At 39.5% G+C, this 17,022-nt stretch overlaps 1 protein-coding gene across 1 annotated transcript; it reads right to left on the bottom strand.

Moving 5' to 3' along the window:
- Positions 1-10,360: 10,360 nt before the first annotated feature.
- nicn1 (nicolin 1) lies at positions 10,361-16,640 on the bottom strand. Its single transcript, XM_085778053.1, has 6 exons — positions 16,494-16,640; positions 14,806-14,985; positions 12,302-12,415; positions 11,220-11,288; positions 10,987-11,091; positions 10,361-10,620 (listed from the first exon to the last, which is right to left on the bottom strand). The coding sequence occupies exons 1-6, from the start codon at positions 16,638-16,640 to the stop codon at positions 10,579-10,581; spliced, it is 657 nt and encodes a 218-aa protein (XP_085634179.1). The 3' UTR covers positions 10,361-10,578.
- Between the last annotated feature and the right edge of the window lie 382 nt (positions 16,641-17,022).

Here is a 17,022-nt window from a genome sequence, read left to right as displayed (position 1 = left end):
CCACAAACACATCAACCAGACCATTTACATATGCTCTTCTTCTGGCTCATATGATGCTGATGTGCTACAGTCACTGTGGTCACAAGATCTGACAAGTCACAGATTTCATTGCAACACAGCAACTGATTTAAACTATGTGTTGAACCAAACATAAAAAAAACAGAACCTGTGTCAAATGTGCATGCAGAAAATTGCATTATTGAAAAGGAATTTCACTTTGACAGCTCTTGTATGTACATGGATGTAATCCTATTGACTGACACCAGCAGCCAGCAACCTGTGAAAGACAGTGAAAGGCTGCCATTCCACCTTCTATATGATTTCTTTGCTTTATATTTTTTCTCTGTGTTTTTCAAACAGCAGCCTATGTTATGTTTAATAAGAATAATACTCAACCATCTGTTTGGATGGACATGTTATTGCATTATGTTATTAAATTGTGACCACAATTCTTGGAATTGTCATTCATAACTCAATCGGCCCTGAAGCAAAGAAAATTCTATTTATTTCTCCATTTGTCTTGCAAGTGTGTGTGTGTGTGTGTGTGTGTGTGTGTGTGTGTGTGTGTGTGTGTGTGTGTGTGTGTGTGTGTGTGTGTGTGTGTGGAGACTTCATATAGCTGTTGTATGCGGTTCCCTTCAGTATTTCCTGTGACACTTTAAAGATTAATGGATAAGACATGACAAAGGACTTCTGGGAGCAAACGCATGTTCCGGTAATGCCTAAAGGAGCTGTAATTTACATTAAAGTTCCTTGCCCCCAACCCCCCCCCCTCCTTCAGATTGCCACTTCCTGAGGAACATCTGACACCATCCACTACTCCACCCCACTACTGCACCCACCCCCATGCACAGTGCATCCAAGCAGCATCCTGCACCTCATTCCATCCTGTGGTATAATGTGAAAATAATGGCTGCATCTGTGAAGCCCAGGTGTGGGGATGACTACAGAGAGAAACTGCTGCCTCATGAAATCCTTCTGATGTGCTTCTTTCCATGTGAGAGGCTTAGGGTAAAACTCCTCTAACCATTCTCCATGCTTTCCTCATCTACTCCAATTGGCGGATATTGTAAAACTGCTCATTTTTGGATGGCATTATCACATTTTGAACGATCCCATTACTTACTCTGTTGTGTTTTGCTGTGTTCGTGCATCCCATCATCCTCCCGACTCAACGGCTTATGCTTGATCCCATAGGTACCTGACTGAGTGAATTTGAGCTAAACAAAGTCAACCAGCATCAGCTTCCTCGAGTCACAGCCTTTATTATATTTCATCCCGGACTCTGGGCATTTATAGCAGCCCCACATAATGTTGTTAATGCTCAGCTGTGACGCTTTGAGGGCTGAAAACCCATCTGAAATAAATGGGCAGTAACTGGGCTAATGAGTGTGACAAAAGAAGACTTTGATTGTCAGGCTTTGTTCTGTCTATTGGTGGAAGAGAGAGCAATTAGCATCGCTCTGACAGCCCATCAGAGTTTCTGAAATTGGATTTTGGTCCAGAGTGGCTTTCATAAGACCCTCGTCATCGTCCCCGTCATCGCTGTGACACAGTAATGTTGCTTATTTAATCAAAGCACTGCAACCTCTCCTGTTTTGTGTCACAGCTGAGCATTATCTGAAGAAAAAAAAAGTGAACAGGAGATAAAAGAGTTTATCTGTGGAAGACTGCACACTATCCACTCAAACAAAACAAAACAAACCAAAAAAGAAAAAACCTAAGTGTTGAAGGATAACTAGTAAGTTCAGATGGTGTGAAGAAGAACACCAGCTCCATCTAGTGGTGAACAGGATACAAGAGGCATTTCTTTACTCTCTGACACTCTTGAGTTTTCACCTCTTTTCGAGACATTAACGTCACAAATATTATTCATTCCAGTCAGATAAACCCATTTTTACATTACTGTTTAAGCCAGACAGAATTCACACTGAACACAATTATACACACAAACACTTACATTTTTGCTTTCATTTCTCATGAGCTGACACAGCAGAAGCTCCTTTCAGTGTGGCTCAGTGGGTGTGACAGGTGTGGCTCATCAAGAGGTGATTACACAGCATGATTATAGCAGGTGTGCAGACGTTTGAGTTTTTAAAGTTTCAACAAGTGACGAATGGAAGTGAAAACACAAATGTTGCTTTTATATTTTTGTTTGTCAATTAAATCAGACATAGTTGGTTTATTTGAGCTGTTTGTAATCACTTCTGCTGCTGTTTCAGGAGTTGATAATAAAATCTTAAAACATCCACCTGTTCCCTTTAGTACAGAACTATATATTTGTATTAAAAAGTATGGCCAGTCTGTCGAGTGTGTAACACATACGCCTTCCTTCATAAAACTTTTATTTTGCTGAAACTGAACACATTTGTTTATATATTCTCTTAAGTGTGTTAATGCTACTTTTTCTACATTTATTTTATAGAAGGAAATGTTACCTTTAGTTTTTACTCCACCAGGAGAATCTGACAGCTAATGTTAGTTTGTAGTTGAAAGATTTGAAAACACTTGATGACCAATGGATCACTGGTCCAGACCTTGATGATCATATTAAAGGGTTCATTTCGGTAGTGATGGGAAGTCCAGCTCTTTTCAAAGGTCCGGCTCCGTTCAAAGATTCGGCTCTCTTGGCTCAGCTCCCTTAGAAGAGCAGGCTCATACTGCTACCAAATGGTTCTTCATTTTCATATCACTCAGAGCCTTCTACTCTAGCCTAATTTCGCAATTATGAATGGTTTGTGTGTTGGTAAGAATTTTTTCATTTGGTGTTTACTGGGTCTGTAACAGTATATAAAAATTTCGGTATGGTACATATTTTGTTTTTGAAGCCAAAACTCGAAATGTTGTGAATAAAGGTGTGTAGACCAGTTTGTTGGGAAGTTGGGGACTGAGACCTTTGGTCTAACTCCAGTTCTGGACGACTAGCGGCCGGAGATGGGAGCTCAGCTAAAACTAAAAGGTGTCAGAAGGTTATCTACTCCCACCATCTCTACTTTTATATCAAGACATGTTGGTCTGGCCTTTTTAGCTCAAACCATTTTCATTATTCTTTGTGTTGTCCTTGTTGCTTCTTCTTTGTTTGTATGTTAATTATGTTTCTGTAGCTAAAGGTATATCTTTTTTTTTTCCCTGCTGAATTTATTTTGTTTGTTTCAGGGTCTGTGATGCAGGACTTTGATATTTTAGGCTGTTTTTGAATAAATTGCACAAATATAGCAAATTAAACCAATCTTACATTGATGAGCTATATCACAAACAGCTACAATATTAAACATGTTCTTGAATCATTAATGATAATAATGATCCAGCATGAACAAAGCCTTTTCTGGCTCCTTAGTAAGTGAGTTTTGAGACGGTATTTAAACTGCAGCATAACAACTCAACATCAAAATACTTCTTCACTGGCAGTGAAACAATCAGGATGCAGCTTCAACATGTTTTCATCTGAGTCACTGTCTGCAGCTGTTGTTTATTTTCTTAGGCTACATAATCCTCAGAGCAAAGAATTTTTGATTCTTTCTGACAACACCTGCCTGAAGCTGGTGTGTTTGTTATCAGGAACCCTGGGAAGTGGCGATCAACCCAGACTTGGAGATGTCTGGGCTCTGAGCAGAGACAAAAGGGTGTTACTGCAAGCTGTTTATTGAGGAGTGAAAACTGAGCTCACAGCAGCTTATTATGACCCGCGGTCACGGTTTATTGTGTCCATGGTGATCATGATGCAATCAAAGGAGGAAGTCTGATTTCACAACAACAAACAGCAAGTTAGGAGGAGGTTGAGGTGGGTGTTCAGGGGTCACCACCACACAACTGGGAAAGAGGGGTCAATCATGACAAACTGTTTCTTTTTCTTCTTTTTTTCACCGGATTCACACTGGAAAAGTTTTGTATTATTGTATCCTGTTCGGGTTTTTTTTGTTTTTGTTTGTTTTTTGTGCCAGTTCCTCTGGCGAAGTCTGATCCTCAAGTACCTCCAGCTTTATTTCTTAGAAAGTTTAAATTGAGGTTGGTGTTGGTTTTTTGTTTTGTTTTTTTCGTTCCTCCGTTAAGACTTCATTATTGCCTCAGATTGGCTCGCATATTAATCTCGAATCAATTTGCATTCAACCCTCCTAAAGAAACAGCAGCAGCAAGTGAAATATATGAAAATCAAACACCCTCCAAACAAAAACAATCGTTTCTGTTCCAATTATGAGCAAACAATTTTCTGCATGTGAATGGCCCTGGAGTAAGACAACATTATTACCTTCATCATTTTAATTGTGTATTACTTTGCTACAGCAGCATACTGTGCTACGCTAAGTGCTTGCAAACAAATGTTTGATAGTTATTATAGTACACATCTCAAATAGAGAAATCTGTCGTCCATTCATACGACACTCATTACTCTTATAAACATCAAACTGGGAGACAAATGTATTCTGTCAATAAGGTGACACCTACATTTTATATCCTGAGCTGCATGCTTGTGTAAATGTAATTATTCACTGGGTGGTGCAGTGGATTGCACCGTCACTCAAAAGTAGGAAGGTTTTGAGTTTGAACCCTGAATCCCTTCACTTTCACCTACACCCAGAGTCCAAAGATAATGTACTGTACATCAGGTCCAGCTCAGTCTGTCATTTTTAATTGGTACAAAGAATGCACATACAAATAGCTAGAATGTACATTTAACATGGAAATAAAAAAAATGTGAAAATTAAACTTTTATTTTTTAAAAATCTGAAAATTAAACTTTTATTTTAAATTACCAGCCCAAATAATCCTTTCTAAGTTAAAAGTCGACCTTTAAACAGTTTTCCAAGAGATCAGTCTCCCAGGAGCCCATCTGGAGGAGGTGGAAGGAGTGCTGTAAAGTATTCTATTCACAGTGTGAAGTGTCTTTTTTCTTGCTGTCAGGTATTAGAGAAAGGCTGTGACACCGCTGTCACAGACTCATCTGAATAAATGATTCATGGCATCGGGGTGAAGAGCTGCAGCGGCATCACTCATCACACGGAAAATGATGCAATGTTGCAAGGATCAAATCAGGTTTTAAACATGGAGGGCACAGGGGGAAGAAAAGAGTGATGGGTGGAGGCTGAAAGCTTGTGTACGTGTTCAGTCAAAATAATGGGCGGAGGTTAAAGAGAAATGGGAGTAGGAGTTAATGAGAGAGACAATATAAGTTTTGTAACACAAAGAAAAACACATTTGATTCCAGTCTGATAACATCAATTTAGAGGCAAATTGTTTCCTCCTTTGTCTTAACTGTCGAGATGTCATGCTATTTTTTGAAAAACACCAACAATAACACAAGGTAGCTTATACTGTACAGGCTGGAGCCCTGTTTCCTCAAACAAAACTAAAGAAGGCCAAATATATTTGGGGAGTTTTATCAGGCTAATACATTAGACTCTCCAGGTTTCTTAAAGGGATATTCCGGTGTAAGTTTAACCCATGGTCTAACACACTGTGACACTGAGTAAGACTCCCCCCCTCAAGAGATCATGTTTGCCGACCACTAGCTTCTCTTGTTGTAGCAACTTCAGCAAAGACCGCACGATAGCAAACACCGCTGTCGATTCCTCCACCAACCAATCGACATCAAAAAAGCCACTCATCCACTCTCCTCCAGTAGTTTGCTCATTGTGAGGAAGCCCTGGCTTTTTTTGATGGTGGTTGGTTGGTTGAGGAATCGACAGCAGTGTATTGGTATTGTGCGGCGGTCTTTGTTGAACTACGTAGAAGCTGGCAGTCGGCAAACTTGATCTCTCAAGGGGGGGTCTTATATGTCATGGTGTATTAGACCATGGGTTAAACTTACGCCTGAATATCCCCTAAGTCCAAGTTTTTTTAGGATCACTGTAATGTCAGGATAAAGTGCAGCTGAACATTGTAAAAAATGAGTAAAGAAAAAGTCCTCTGTTGCAGCAAGTCGGGAGCATTCAAAGATCAAGAAATTCAACCGTTTTTACAAAAATACCAGGAATTGGTGAAACAGTCCTCCCAAGAAAAAAATAATCTGTCGTTTCTATGATGACAGTATTTTAAATGAATTATTAAGCTTTACACATTTCTTGGATATACATCAAGGGCTGACCCTCATTTTAAGTAAGTGCATTCAAAAAATACTTTTTTAGAACTTTTAGTACTAAAGGTGAAACGTGATGGAGGACCCCTGACCCACCCGCGCACCCATCCCCCACCTTGACCAAGGACTTTTTTGGGGTCAAATCAATTACAATGCACAAAGTTCCTCAAAAGCCTCCTGGTTCCTAAGAAAGGTATAGGGGCCTTTTTACGGGGTCTGTTGGGGCATGTCTCCATGGCAGGAACCACCCATGAAGAACCATAAATGAGTTCCTGCCTAGAGGTACATACTCTGAGTGGCCCCTAATAACTCCAGGTTGGGCTTGATTATCTGTGCTGATTGGGTCAGAGCGGGACGTGACACCAACAGAAAGCGCAAAAATACTGTAAGCAGCATTAAAATTCAACAGTAAGGAACATTAGTTGAAAGCAACTAGACGGCCTGGAAAACAACAACAGTAACAAAAGCATAAAAAAAAGACAAGATGTATGATAAATGGACAAAGACTACGCAATTATGTGACAATCGAAAATATTGCATAATGATTATGTTGGTCGTCTGACTGGTCCTATGAATTTCTTGTAAAGTTCCCTCCTCTTTTAATTTTACCAAGAACTTCCTTCGTAGAAACATGGCTTTTCTGTTGTGAAAATGAAGGCAGACATCTCAAAAATAGGAGAGCAAACAATTAGAAAACAATATCAGTTCCAAATAAAAACAGATGCATTTAAGAACATTATGATTTCAAAGAATAAAATTTGCTAAACCATCCCATCTGAATTCAACCATTACATGAATGTTATTTTTAAACTAATTAGTCAAACATCAATAAACTGTTTTTAGCTTCCTGCAGGTATTGTCCGCCAGGAGTGAGGGAGGACGTCTGCTGATACAACACAATGACAAAAACGAGGGTGATCATTCCCTCCTTTCTGCCAATACTCCAGTAACTTTTTTTTACTCAGGATCTCCGCACACGATGGTACAGTATGTTCTTCACACAGTCAGATTTCCTAAAATTGCATGGATTAAGGATATCAGAATATATTGAATTGTAACACCCATATCACAATTTGTATTTGTGATGTACTTGCCAATACACTGCTGTGTCTGTGTGGCTCTTTTTTTCCCCCCATTTACACACATAAACAGTGTTCCTCCTCCTCCTCCTCCACTATCTCCTGCATTCACACTGTTCTCGCTCTTTTACAAATGTGTCCAGGCTCCAGAAGGCATCAATATGCAGGGTGCAAGAAGTAGGGCTAGGCATATGAATTTAAATGTCAAGTACACTTGAATAGGCAGCTGGTTCTGCAGATGTGGTATACACAGTTTTGTATTTGTCGATTTGTGTGTGTGTGTGTGTGTGTGTGTGTGTGTGTGTGTTTGTTTGTTTGTTGTGGAAAGGTGCACCGACAATCTCCTGTCCGCTCTCAATTTGTTCCTTCAATTTTGTCTCTATTTCCTTCTCTTTCTGACTTTATTTCACCTCATTTACTTTTCTCAAGTGTGTCTCCCATTTTTAACTCTGCTGTAAGCTGTGGATTGAAATAACAAAAAAAAAAAGTCAGAGGATAGTTTGTGTGGACCAATATCACATTTAATGTCTGAGTGGGGTTTACAGGCACAGAGCTGCACCAGGAAATCAGAAGAAAACTCCACCGACTAGTAAAAATCCTTGATCTTTAAGACCCATTTTTAATTTGCTTTCTATCTCATGGTGAAAAACATTACATACTTTCATATCATTGCTTTTTTATCTATGTAAGGTCCCATAGCCTTTGAAAAAATGTAAGGTCACAGAGACTTGTTAAAGCAGAAGTAAGCGATCCGGTCGTTTTGGCTAACTTCTTGTCAGCCGATGGAGTTAGCAGTCCCGTCCCTCGTCCCTACGTCATTCACGCGCATCCCTTGGCTGCACACACAGAGAGGACCGCCCCTTTATGCCGTTCTCTCTCCTCATTGGATAAAGGTTGTAGGATACAAGGAGAGTTTTCTCCTCGGCTTACAGCAGAGCAGAGTGACTGACAGACCCGTGTTTCAGACCAAACACTCTATATAAGTGATTGCTGTCGGAAGATATAACTATTTAAGACTTATATTAACACAAACATTCCGCTTACTTCTGCTTTAACTATGAGTCTTTCATGAGACTGCACTTAAACAATGGGTAAAATATTAAAACATTAAAGCAACAGGTGGATGAATTACTTCTGCAAGACTAACATGATGTTGCTTTTTTCTGTTTGGTGTAGTGTAGTAGAAAGTGATAATTAATTAATTTAATAATCCCATAAATGAAGGATTCAATCTCAATCACATCATTTTACACAATCCCACGTCATCATGACCTGTAGTAGCTGCTCACATGCTATAGGCTATTTTAACCCTTATTACCCTATGAAGCACACTGAATTGTGCTGGTGTATGAATTGTGCTACGTATATAAATTATGTCTGCCTAAAGGCAGCCTAAAGGAAGCATAGAAAGCTTTTCTTTCTCTGATTAGCTGGAGAAGACCTGCAGCCTTCCCCCTGCACGCAGACACACACACACACACACACTTAACACGCACACAGTCCAACTCAGGTTGAACGCTCCATTCATCATGGGTCCTTCTTTGAGGAAAATCTGCAGCCATTAACCTCTTTTCCTCATCAGGACTAAATGAGCCTCTGAGGGACACCAACAGTTCAGCCTGCTTCATACACCCTGAGATGCACTGTGATTTATGGTCCTTTTGGTTCATATTTAAATCACCCAGCCTCACATTGTCTCACTAAAACTGGTTTGTTTCAGCTCCATTTTCTTTTAAATAGCCAGGTTTCTGTGGAAACTACAGACCACTTAATTGCTGACAAGTAGCAGAAAGAGGCAGCCTATACCTTAGCTGCAGCAAAACATATACAGAAGCAAAAAAATAAATTACAAACTATATGAAATCCAATAAATTGCCATCTTTAATGCAGTTGGACTGAAAGATTCCACATAGGCTACTGTACCTGCAACAACAATTGAACATTTCCTATTGACATAGTCATGAGAACTAGCAGTGCAAAAATCAGGGATTAACTGTCTGGGGACTAAACTCTATTCACCCTGAAACCACCTGACACTCTGATTTCTATTGCTTCAAGCATCAAACATCACTGTAGGGCCCATTTACCACACTGAATGAAGAAAGCTACAATGACTCGTGATCTGAGCAACATGCTGCTAAAAGGCCCAGGCACAAAGATTTATGTTAGAACCTATAATACTGTACAGAAAGCTATCAACTTCCCAGTATGTGGGATCCTGGGAAAGTGGAAGGTGTATGTATACATATTGTGACAGTCAGTTGTTTACTAGTCTGTTCTCTGCAAAGTAAAACAATGAGAAGCAGAAAAAAACCACTTGTCCTCTTTCTTTCATTCAGCTTTGTTGAGGGAACCTCTTGAGGATCTACAACGCTGTTCTGCACTCTAAGTAAAATTAGAACAGCAGCTGATTTCCTGACACACCACTGGGATTCTTCTCTTTATTTTTTATTTCCTAGCAGCAGCTGCTGAGCAAAGTGTGCCACATTCCCCAATGCATCCCAGAAGTTAATATTGTTTGATAACTGCTCAGCAAAGACAGGAACACATATTTTTTATTGACATGTGGCAACAAGAGCTGCAAATGACACAACATATACGTACGTAGACTTCACATTTTCAGACAGTCCACTTTTTCAAACATTCCACCACTCATCCGTACACACAAGATTTGTGAGGACTCTCACTGACAATGGATATTTTGGCTCCCAACCTGTATCACAATAAACCTAAATTCAAATAGAATATATTTTACATCAACAGCCCTGAGGCCGGACCAGAATCTTCTCACAAGTGTCCTCACTAGGTCTTGGTCCACACAAAGAAGGAAGTTGACAACACATAAACACCTCTTAAATTATCCACTGCTGCCACCCAGTGTTTCATAGTGAATGGCATTACAAAAAAAAAAAAAAAAGTGCATATTTTTTGCCCTTTTTACTTATGTCATTAAACATGCACACCCTTGAAGATAAACACTACCTACAGTAATGGATAGGCAATTAGGCAATTTATAGTGCTACAGCGCAACACTGAATGATTTGAGCACATAGGTTATTTCTTGGCTTAATAGATAGTTGTAATTAACATGAATGCACTGTGTGTGCGACTGAAACTGTACTCCTCTGTGAAAATAATAATATTATGTATACCATGTACAGCATTATCTGAGTTTTATGACCAGAGAATGTAACGTTTGTCACAATAAATTATATCACCACATTTCTGCCAGTAGTCAATGTTAAAGCAGCAGATGCATGCCATTCACTGCATCACATGTCTGTGTAAAATCTTTCCATTGTTAACGGTTCCCCAACTGACCCTGTCCTATTTCCATTGGTATTCATCAGTATTCCTTCAATTACTGATCATCAGTGGTCGTCTATAAAGTGAGCTTCACGTGCATGCAAGAGCACAATGACCACGTTACGTCAGGGACAGCAGGTTGATATCGTAGCATCCGTCCACCTGTGGAGACAAACAACGAGAATAAAGTTTTTTTTTCTCCGTCATTTCATGTGAAATGCCACATCTGTTAGTACTGTAGAGACCACACAAGAGAATGTAAGTGAGAGAAAAGCAGAGATTGCATCAACACAGCCATCAAGGCTCCAGTAAACTCAGTGAAAAGAGAAAAAAGAAAAGAAAAGCACTGACGGAGGATCAAGTTGAAGAAGCTGAGAGCACTCAGCACTAATAAATAAGATTATGCTTAATTAATAATTAATTGATTTACACAATTAAAACCAAGCTAATCAAAGCCACTGCTAATATAGCTTTCTGTGTTGTGAATTATATTTAAATACAGCGGTGATCTCTTTGTTTCACACTCACATCAAATCGTCCAATGGAGGCTGTAGTCTGGTTGGTCTGCATCACCTCAGTCAGAGCCCACATCTGCTGGATACTAGATGATACAGTCTGAGGGTCTGGGAGGCCCTGTGAGACACACAGCAAAACAAATGTTGGCGTGAAGAAGCATCAGCAATGTAAAGTCTCCAAACTGCTTTGATTACAGTAATCATTTTTAATGACGTACGCACACACACACAAAACCAAAGATTTACCTCCAGGTCAGGGTGCTGGTCAACCAGGGTCAGGTCAGAAAGCCAATCAGAAACCTCCTTCTCTGGGTCCTAAGGGGAGGAACAACAACCAAAATGTCATCATAAATTAATAATAATAATGAGATAATATAATAATTTTAGTCCTTGTTTGTTTTTCCCATACTATGTAAAATGTGGTTTTATTTTAGTGGTGATATTAAGAATAGTTTTACTGTAGTAGTAGTAATATAGTGTACCTGAAGGAAGCTACAATCACATCAAATGGAAGCTTAAAGCTTCACATCACACTTAGAAATAAAACACACACAGAGACTCAAAAACAACCTGCTGATGTATCACACAACAAATTACCAAATAAATAATTTCCATTCATGTGAGTCACTTTTCCCTCTTCATACATAAACACCAACAGATCACATGGCAATTTGTGTGCTGCTTGTAGTGACAAACATTAGAGAATCATCTCCTGGCTCAGCAGCTCCCCTACACTCATTGTGGATGAGGATCATTTTGTGAATGAGCTAAAAACATCAACAACCGTCTCCTCGTACATGATGTAACCTTCTTTATGAGCGGAGTGTTGGCCAGAAACATGTGATAATGTTTTCAGAGTGCAGTGTTCACACCGGTGATGGGAAAATTTGGGATATGCGAAAAAGCCAGCAGACAAGGTAATGTCTCTCTTATCGACGAGAAAAATGCAGAAACTAAATTGACAAAAATAAAAACAATTTCCAGAAGCATAATTACACTACAAATCAGACAAGACTCTCGAATATAAACCTGCTCAGGGAGCAGTTACCCTGCTGAGTAACCTCCTTCCCTCTCACTGACATTCACCTCATTAAATACATTAATTTTGTCTTCGCTGTCTCATTAAGTTTGTATATGAATGAATATGTTATTTCCGTGTCGTGCCACCACTGTGTCACATCCCATACTGGATTACAAGAACATCAAAAACTAGACAATCCTTCCTTCTGGCATTACCCACCACACAAATGTACATACAACACAGAATGTTACATGTTTGTTTTCTTTCTTTTGGTCAAACTTTCTGAACACAAAAAACAAAAACTAACCGGCTCGGTGTGCGGATATATTTTGATGTCTTCCAGGCTGAAGGTTAACCAGGCAGAGGACGGCTGTCTCAGGATCAGGCGCACAGACACAACGTGATCAGGCTCCACCTGCATCTACACAAATAACAATAAACCATAACATCAGTGGTGTCGGAGAAAAAGTGGTTCTTAAGTGTTTGATGCACACGAATGTCACATAATAGAATAAAACTGATTACAGCACCAGTCAATACCACTAAAATGTTGAGTAATCACAACATCCACTCCATTTAACACAGTCATACCCCTTAGGAACCAGCTACACCAGAGGCCTGTTCAGTCTTCATTACTGAGATTATGCTCTTTTATTCTTAATGATACCTGTCTTCATGAGTCTGTGGAGATTTATTCTGATTCTTTCCAGCTGCTTTGCTGGAGGGTTTTTTTTTGTTTGTTAACTTTCTTCTGCTTTCAAATATACCAAAGGTTTTCTACTGGATTCAAGTCAGGAGATGTAGTTGGTCTCTGTCACAATTTGTTTTTTTTTTCTCTTGGATCAGCTGCCTTCATGAAGTTTCCTCCACATTTACTCTTGGTTTTACCAACAAGTTTTTGAAATCGCAGGCATAAATCTTTCTGATTTTCAAGACAAGGTTTCATATATAGCACCTGTTATTGGTAGTACTGTTCCTATGCCTTCTAAGTAGTAAATAACTAAGTTGTTCATCAGCCTGACGATACTTGTCACTGTCAAGTTGACCATTTGAAAACCAGAACAGCAAAGCAATTGTTGTTTTCTCCTTCACCTCTGGTGTTCCCAGTGTAAACATGATGCCTGCCTAGCAGCAGTGAGGAGAGAAGAGGCAGTTACCACCTCTGTGAATGTACACAGCCATTTGCAACCACTGCCGACTGAGACAACAGAGGGAAATGATACAGGAGCTGATGTACTGGGGTGTTAATGCCCGGGATTATTTGGCAGAGATCAAATAGGTCAAGAGAAATTATCCTGGACCAGCAGCCTCAGAGTTTGTTTTTGATATCAATTACCAAAATGTCCTATATTAATATTAATGTGTGCTGCTGAGATTAAGTAGGTAGCAGCAGCCTGTTGTGTTAGGTGCAAGTCACTCGTGGGAGCCTGAGTGGGAGAGTTGCACATTGCTGCTCGCCAGTCAAAATACAATGAAATTCAACATTAGACATAGCAGTTGTAACATTTCCAAGCAAAGTTTATGATTTAGCTGCCACTGTGGACAGGTGAGGGAAGATCGTTTCCTAGAGCTTCATTCTTTTTGTGCTTTATGTGCCAATATTTTCTGCAGTAAAAGTATGCATTCAACATCCCTTCAGGCTAAATATGACAATTACCCATGTAAAGTAAATAAACATGATTTACACAATCACTCTTTAAAACTCGGAGCACCATTCGGAGTAAACAAAAATTAAATCGCCATTCACCACCTGACTCTATTTACATAGAAAACAAACAAGAAATAAAAAGAAGAAATGGAAAATATCTCAGTTTGTATTTGTTGCCATATATCAACATTACAATGGTTATTGTGCCTTTCCTGGATAGTTGGCTGGCTCGCCTCCAACACCAGCTGAGAGGAAAAACATAAACAGCACAAAGAACTGGCAGCCTCTGTTTGCTCTGTGCCCAATGGGACGTGTTGTTCAGCTGCAGACATGTTGAATAGTGGCCTGATGTTCGCTAGTATATACAATAAGAACGGTTCATCTAAGCATGGTTTCTGCATTGTAACGTTTTTGGCTGTGGTGGACCACAAAGCTAGGACACTAAAACAACAACAATTTGTCATCATCTTCACATTTTGCTGCTATTGGGAATTTCTACAAGTGGTGTGCAGAGGGAAAAACAACAACATCCGAGTGCTGCCAAGAGACATCAGTTTATGAGTATATCACAGTTTTCTCAACTATTCCAGTCAGAAAACCCCTTACACCAACAGTAACAGCTTCCCTGGTGATAATAACAAGACTCTTCAGCAGTGACAAGCCTACAGGTGTTTTACCATTGGAGACCATTGACTGTAAAAAATATGGACGTAGCAATCGTGACGTCACCCATTGGTTTTGGGGAGTCGTTTTTGTGACTCAAATATGGCGGCCTGAACAGCGCCATGATGGATTTACCAGCCGAGAACCCGCCCACTGACCGCGCCCTAATTGGCGAGAATTTTAAACCTAATAATAGTAAAACGGTAGAGTTTTTTTTTTTAAAATCACCCCCTCAGAGTGTATGCGGGGGTAGAAACTATCGGTTGAGACCAAAAAATGTGATGACACCAGGCTTTGATCATGTCTATTGAGGATGTAAAATCTGTGATTTTAACATGGAGGTCTATGGAGAATGCTGCTTTCTGACACCAGCCCCCAGGGGCAGCCGAGAGGATTGCAGTTTTTTGAACGCGGAAGTGAGCTTCACTTCTCAGACCGACAACTTCCCCCTTGTTGGAGACTCAATGATAACACTTTATAACACTATGCTGAAGCCTCACCTGTGTCCTGTGGATGGAGTAGTAGTGTTGGGAGCCCCCCTCTGTGTGGGGGTTGTCCATCAGGGGCAGGTCTCTCAGAGCCGTGCACCACTTTGCAGGGACGTCCTGCGCTAAATTCCTCCTCAACAAACGCACGGTCACATAGGCTGTGTAGTAGTTCTTAAAGCTGATTTCCTCAATCTGAAAAACACAGCGACAGTGGATTGCCATCAATATACTGAAATAACCTGTGTCTCCATGAGACAGTAACAACCTGCTATTATCTGATGATATGATCTGATTAACATAAGCAGACAAGTCAAATGCTTTTTAACCTTCGATCCAACTTCAATAACGAATAAATAAAAAAGAGCTTCCCTGATGACCTGCTGGATGAAATGGCACTTAAACACATTGTCTTCCACAATAAATCCGGGCCATTAAACTATAGTGGCGCCCTGAGGAAACATGCCTCCAGGCCACACTGGGTCTTAACCTATTGTTTAAGAAACACTGAGTCTGCCAAATCACAGTATTAACATTATAAGCCAAAGACACTACCATGAAAAAGCCTGGAAGAGATAATGCATTCATGCATAAACTTGCTCCAGGCAGATGCCTTTGAAGATTGAAGCTTTGAGCTAATGAGGAGTCACTCTGCATTAAAAAAGATTTTTTTTAATTAGGATTAAATGCTGAAAAAGTAGGTCAATGCCCAAAATGTTTGAAGTGTCTCTCCAGACTGGAATACAGTGATATATTTAAAGAAAGTAATTTATTTACGTGTGCAATTTATCTGCTTTAGTAGACAATGCCACTGGGAGACACCAGAAAAAAAAAGATTAACAAACAAAAAATGGTGATGAGAGATTTTGAGAGAACTGTGTGAACTGGGGACAAAGGAACCAACTAAAAAGATTACACACATTTGGTACTTCTTACATTACCATAACCATAGGTTATGTGGTCAACAATCAGAGCATTAGGAGAATTAGAGGACCATGTATAAAGACATTAACTTAATAGGTAACATGTTGACAGGACAGCAAAGTAAGAATTTCATTGTCAGGAAAACTCACCTTTCCACTGTGCAAATGACAATAAACACTTTGACTTGACTTGACAGAGAACTGAGAGCTTTGTGACAATACAGGCAAATTTCAGTGAATATGAGTCACAAGTGTGGAGGTTATTTCTTTACTTCAGCTCGTACTTTATTATAAACATCAAAGACAGAACTGAAAACTAGAGTATACAGAGAATGTGATCAGTATCACAATTCAGAATAAGGCTGTGACACATGGACACCAAGTGTTCATGAAGCTGAGATAGCAGTGGTTCTTTAACCACAGCCAGGATACCAATACCATGTCACTTCAAAAGCAGACAACTGTCCGCAGTTGTCTGCCCCCAATGGGACTGGGGATGGAAATTAGCCACTTGGCTACAACCCCACATATTTACATGTCAATGTCCATCAATATGTACTGTTCCCATTTTTACAAAAATAAATAAATCTGAAATCTGAAACCAACTCATAGCCACTAAAGTGTATTTTAACATTTCTGACGACTTGACTATTTTATTACTGCTTATTCATGTTAAGATCAAATCATTGTTAGAAACATAATTCTTTACAGTGTGGATACCAAATACATGTGCACTATCATTCATGTGTCAACCACTTTCCGTGGTACGCTGTAACTCACATTGGCAGACTTTCCAAAAGGGAGATTGACATCAACCACGCAAATACCAGAGTGAGATGCGTCCATTTTTGTGTCTCCAATCTGCAGGTAGACAGGAGGTTTGACTGTGCAGGTCACAGCCTTGAGGTCATCAGTACTCTCACTCATGCTCTGGAAACAAATAAAGAATGATAGAGTTCATTTAGTAGTACATTAGTGTACACACGGTCCACAAATCTAAACTCAGTACTTAAGTATAGTATTTATTTTCACGTGGTCGGAGAATTGGATTGGATTCGTCAATGAAAATACTTGTAATTTGAGAGACAGTAGGTTATGTCCTTTTGTTTATAAAAAACAAACAAACAAACATATAATTCAAACTGTCAGATCATTATCCGCTTTACTGGCAAAGTATGTGTGCACTTATAAATAAATAGGTACTGGTATCTAGCTAGATGTAAGTTACAATGAGAAGTAAGGAGAACAAAAAATATTTTTTTAAAAATATGAATGGTCCAGACATGGAAGCAGTGCAAAAATAAAATAT

The sequence above is a fragment of the Trachurus japonicus genome, chromosome 5 (assembly GCF_045865225.1).
Source record: "Trachurus japonicus isolate A0001 chromosome 5, Traja_1.0".
Classification (NCBI taxonomy): domain Eukaryota; kingdom Metazoa; phylum Chordata; class Actinopteri; order Carangiformes; family Carangidae; genus Trachurus; species Trachurus japonicus.
The sequence above is the reverse complement of the archived record's forward strand: the minus strand, read 5'-3'. Positions and strand labels throughout refer to the sequence as shown.

Excerpts from the sequence above, each read along its gene's own strand:
- nicn1 (XM_085778053.1), bottom strand. The coding sequence starts at position 16,640 with ATGAGTGAGAGTACTGATGACCTCAAGGCTGTGACCTGCACAGTCAAA. Across the intron at positions 12,416-14,805 it reads ACTCCATCCACAGGACACAG|ATGCAGGTGGAGCCTGATCA; the intron begins GTGAGGCTTCAG and ends TTATTTGTGTAG. Across the intron at positions 10,621-10,986 it reads CCTCCATTGGACGATTTGAT|GTGGACGGATGCTACGATAT; the intron begins GTGAGTGTGAAA and ends TTGTCTCCACAG.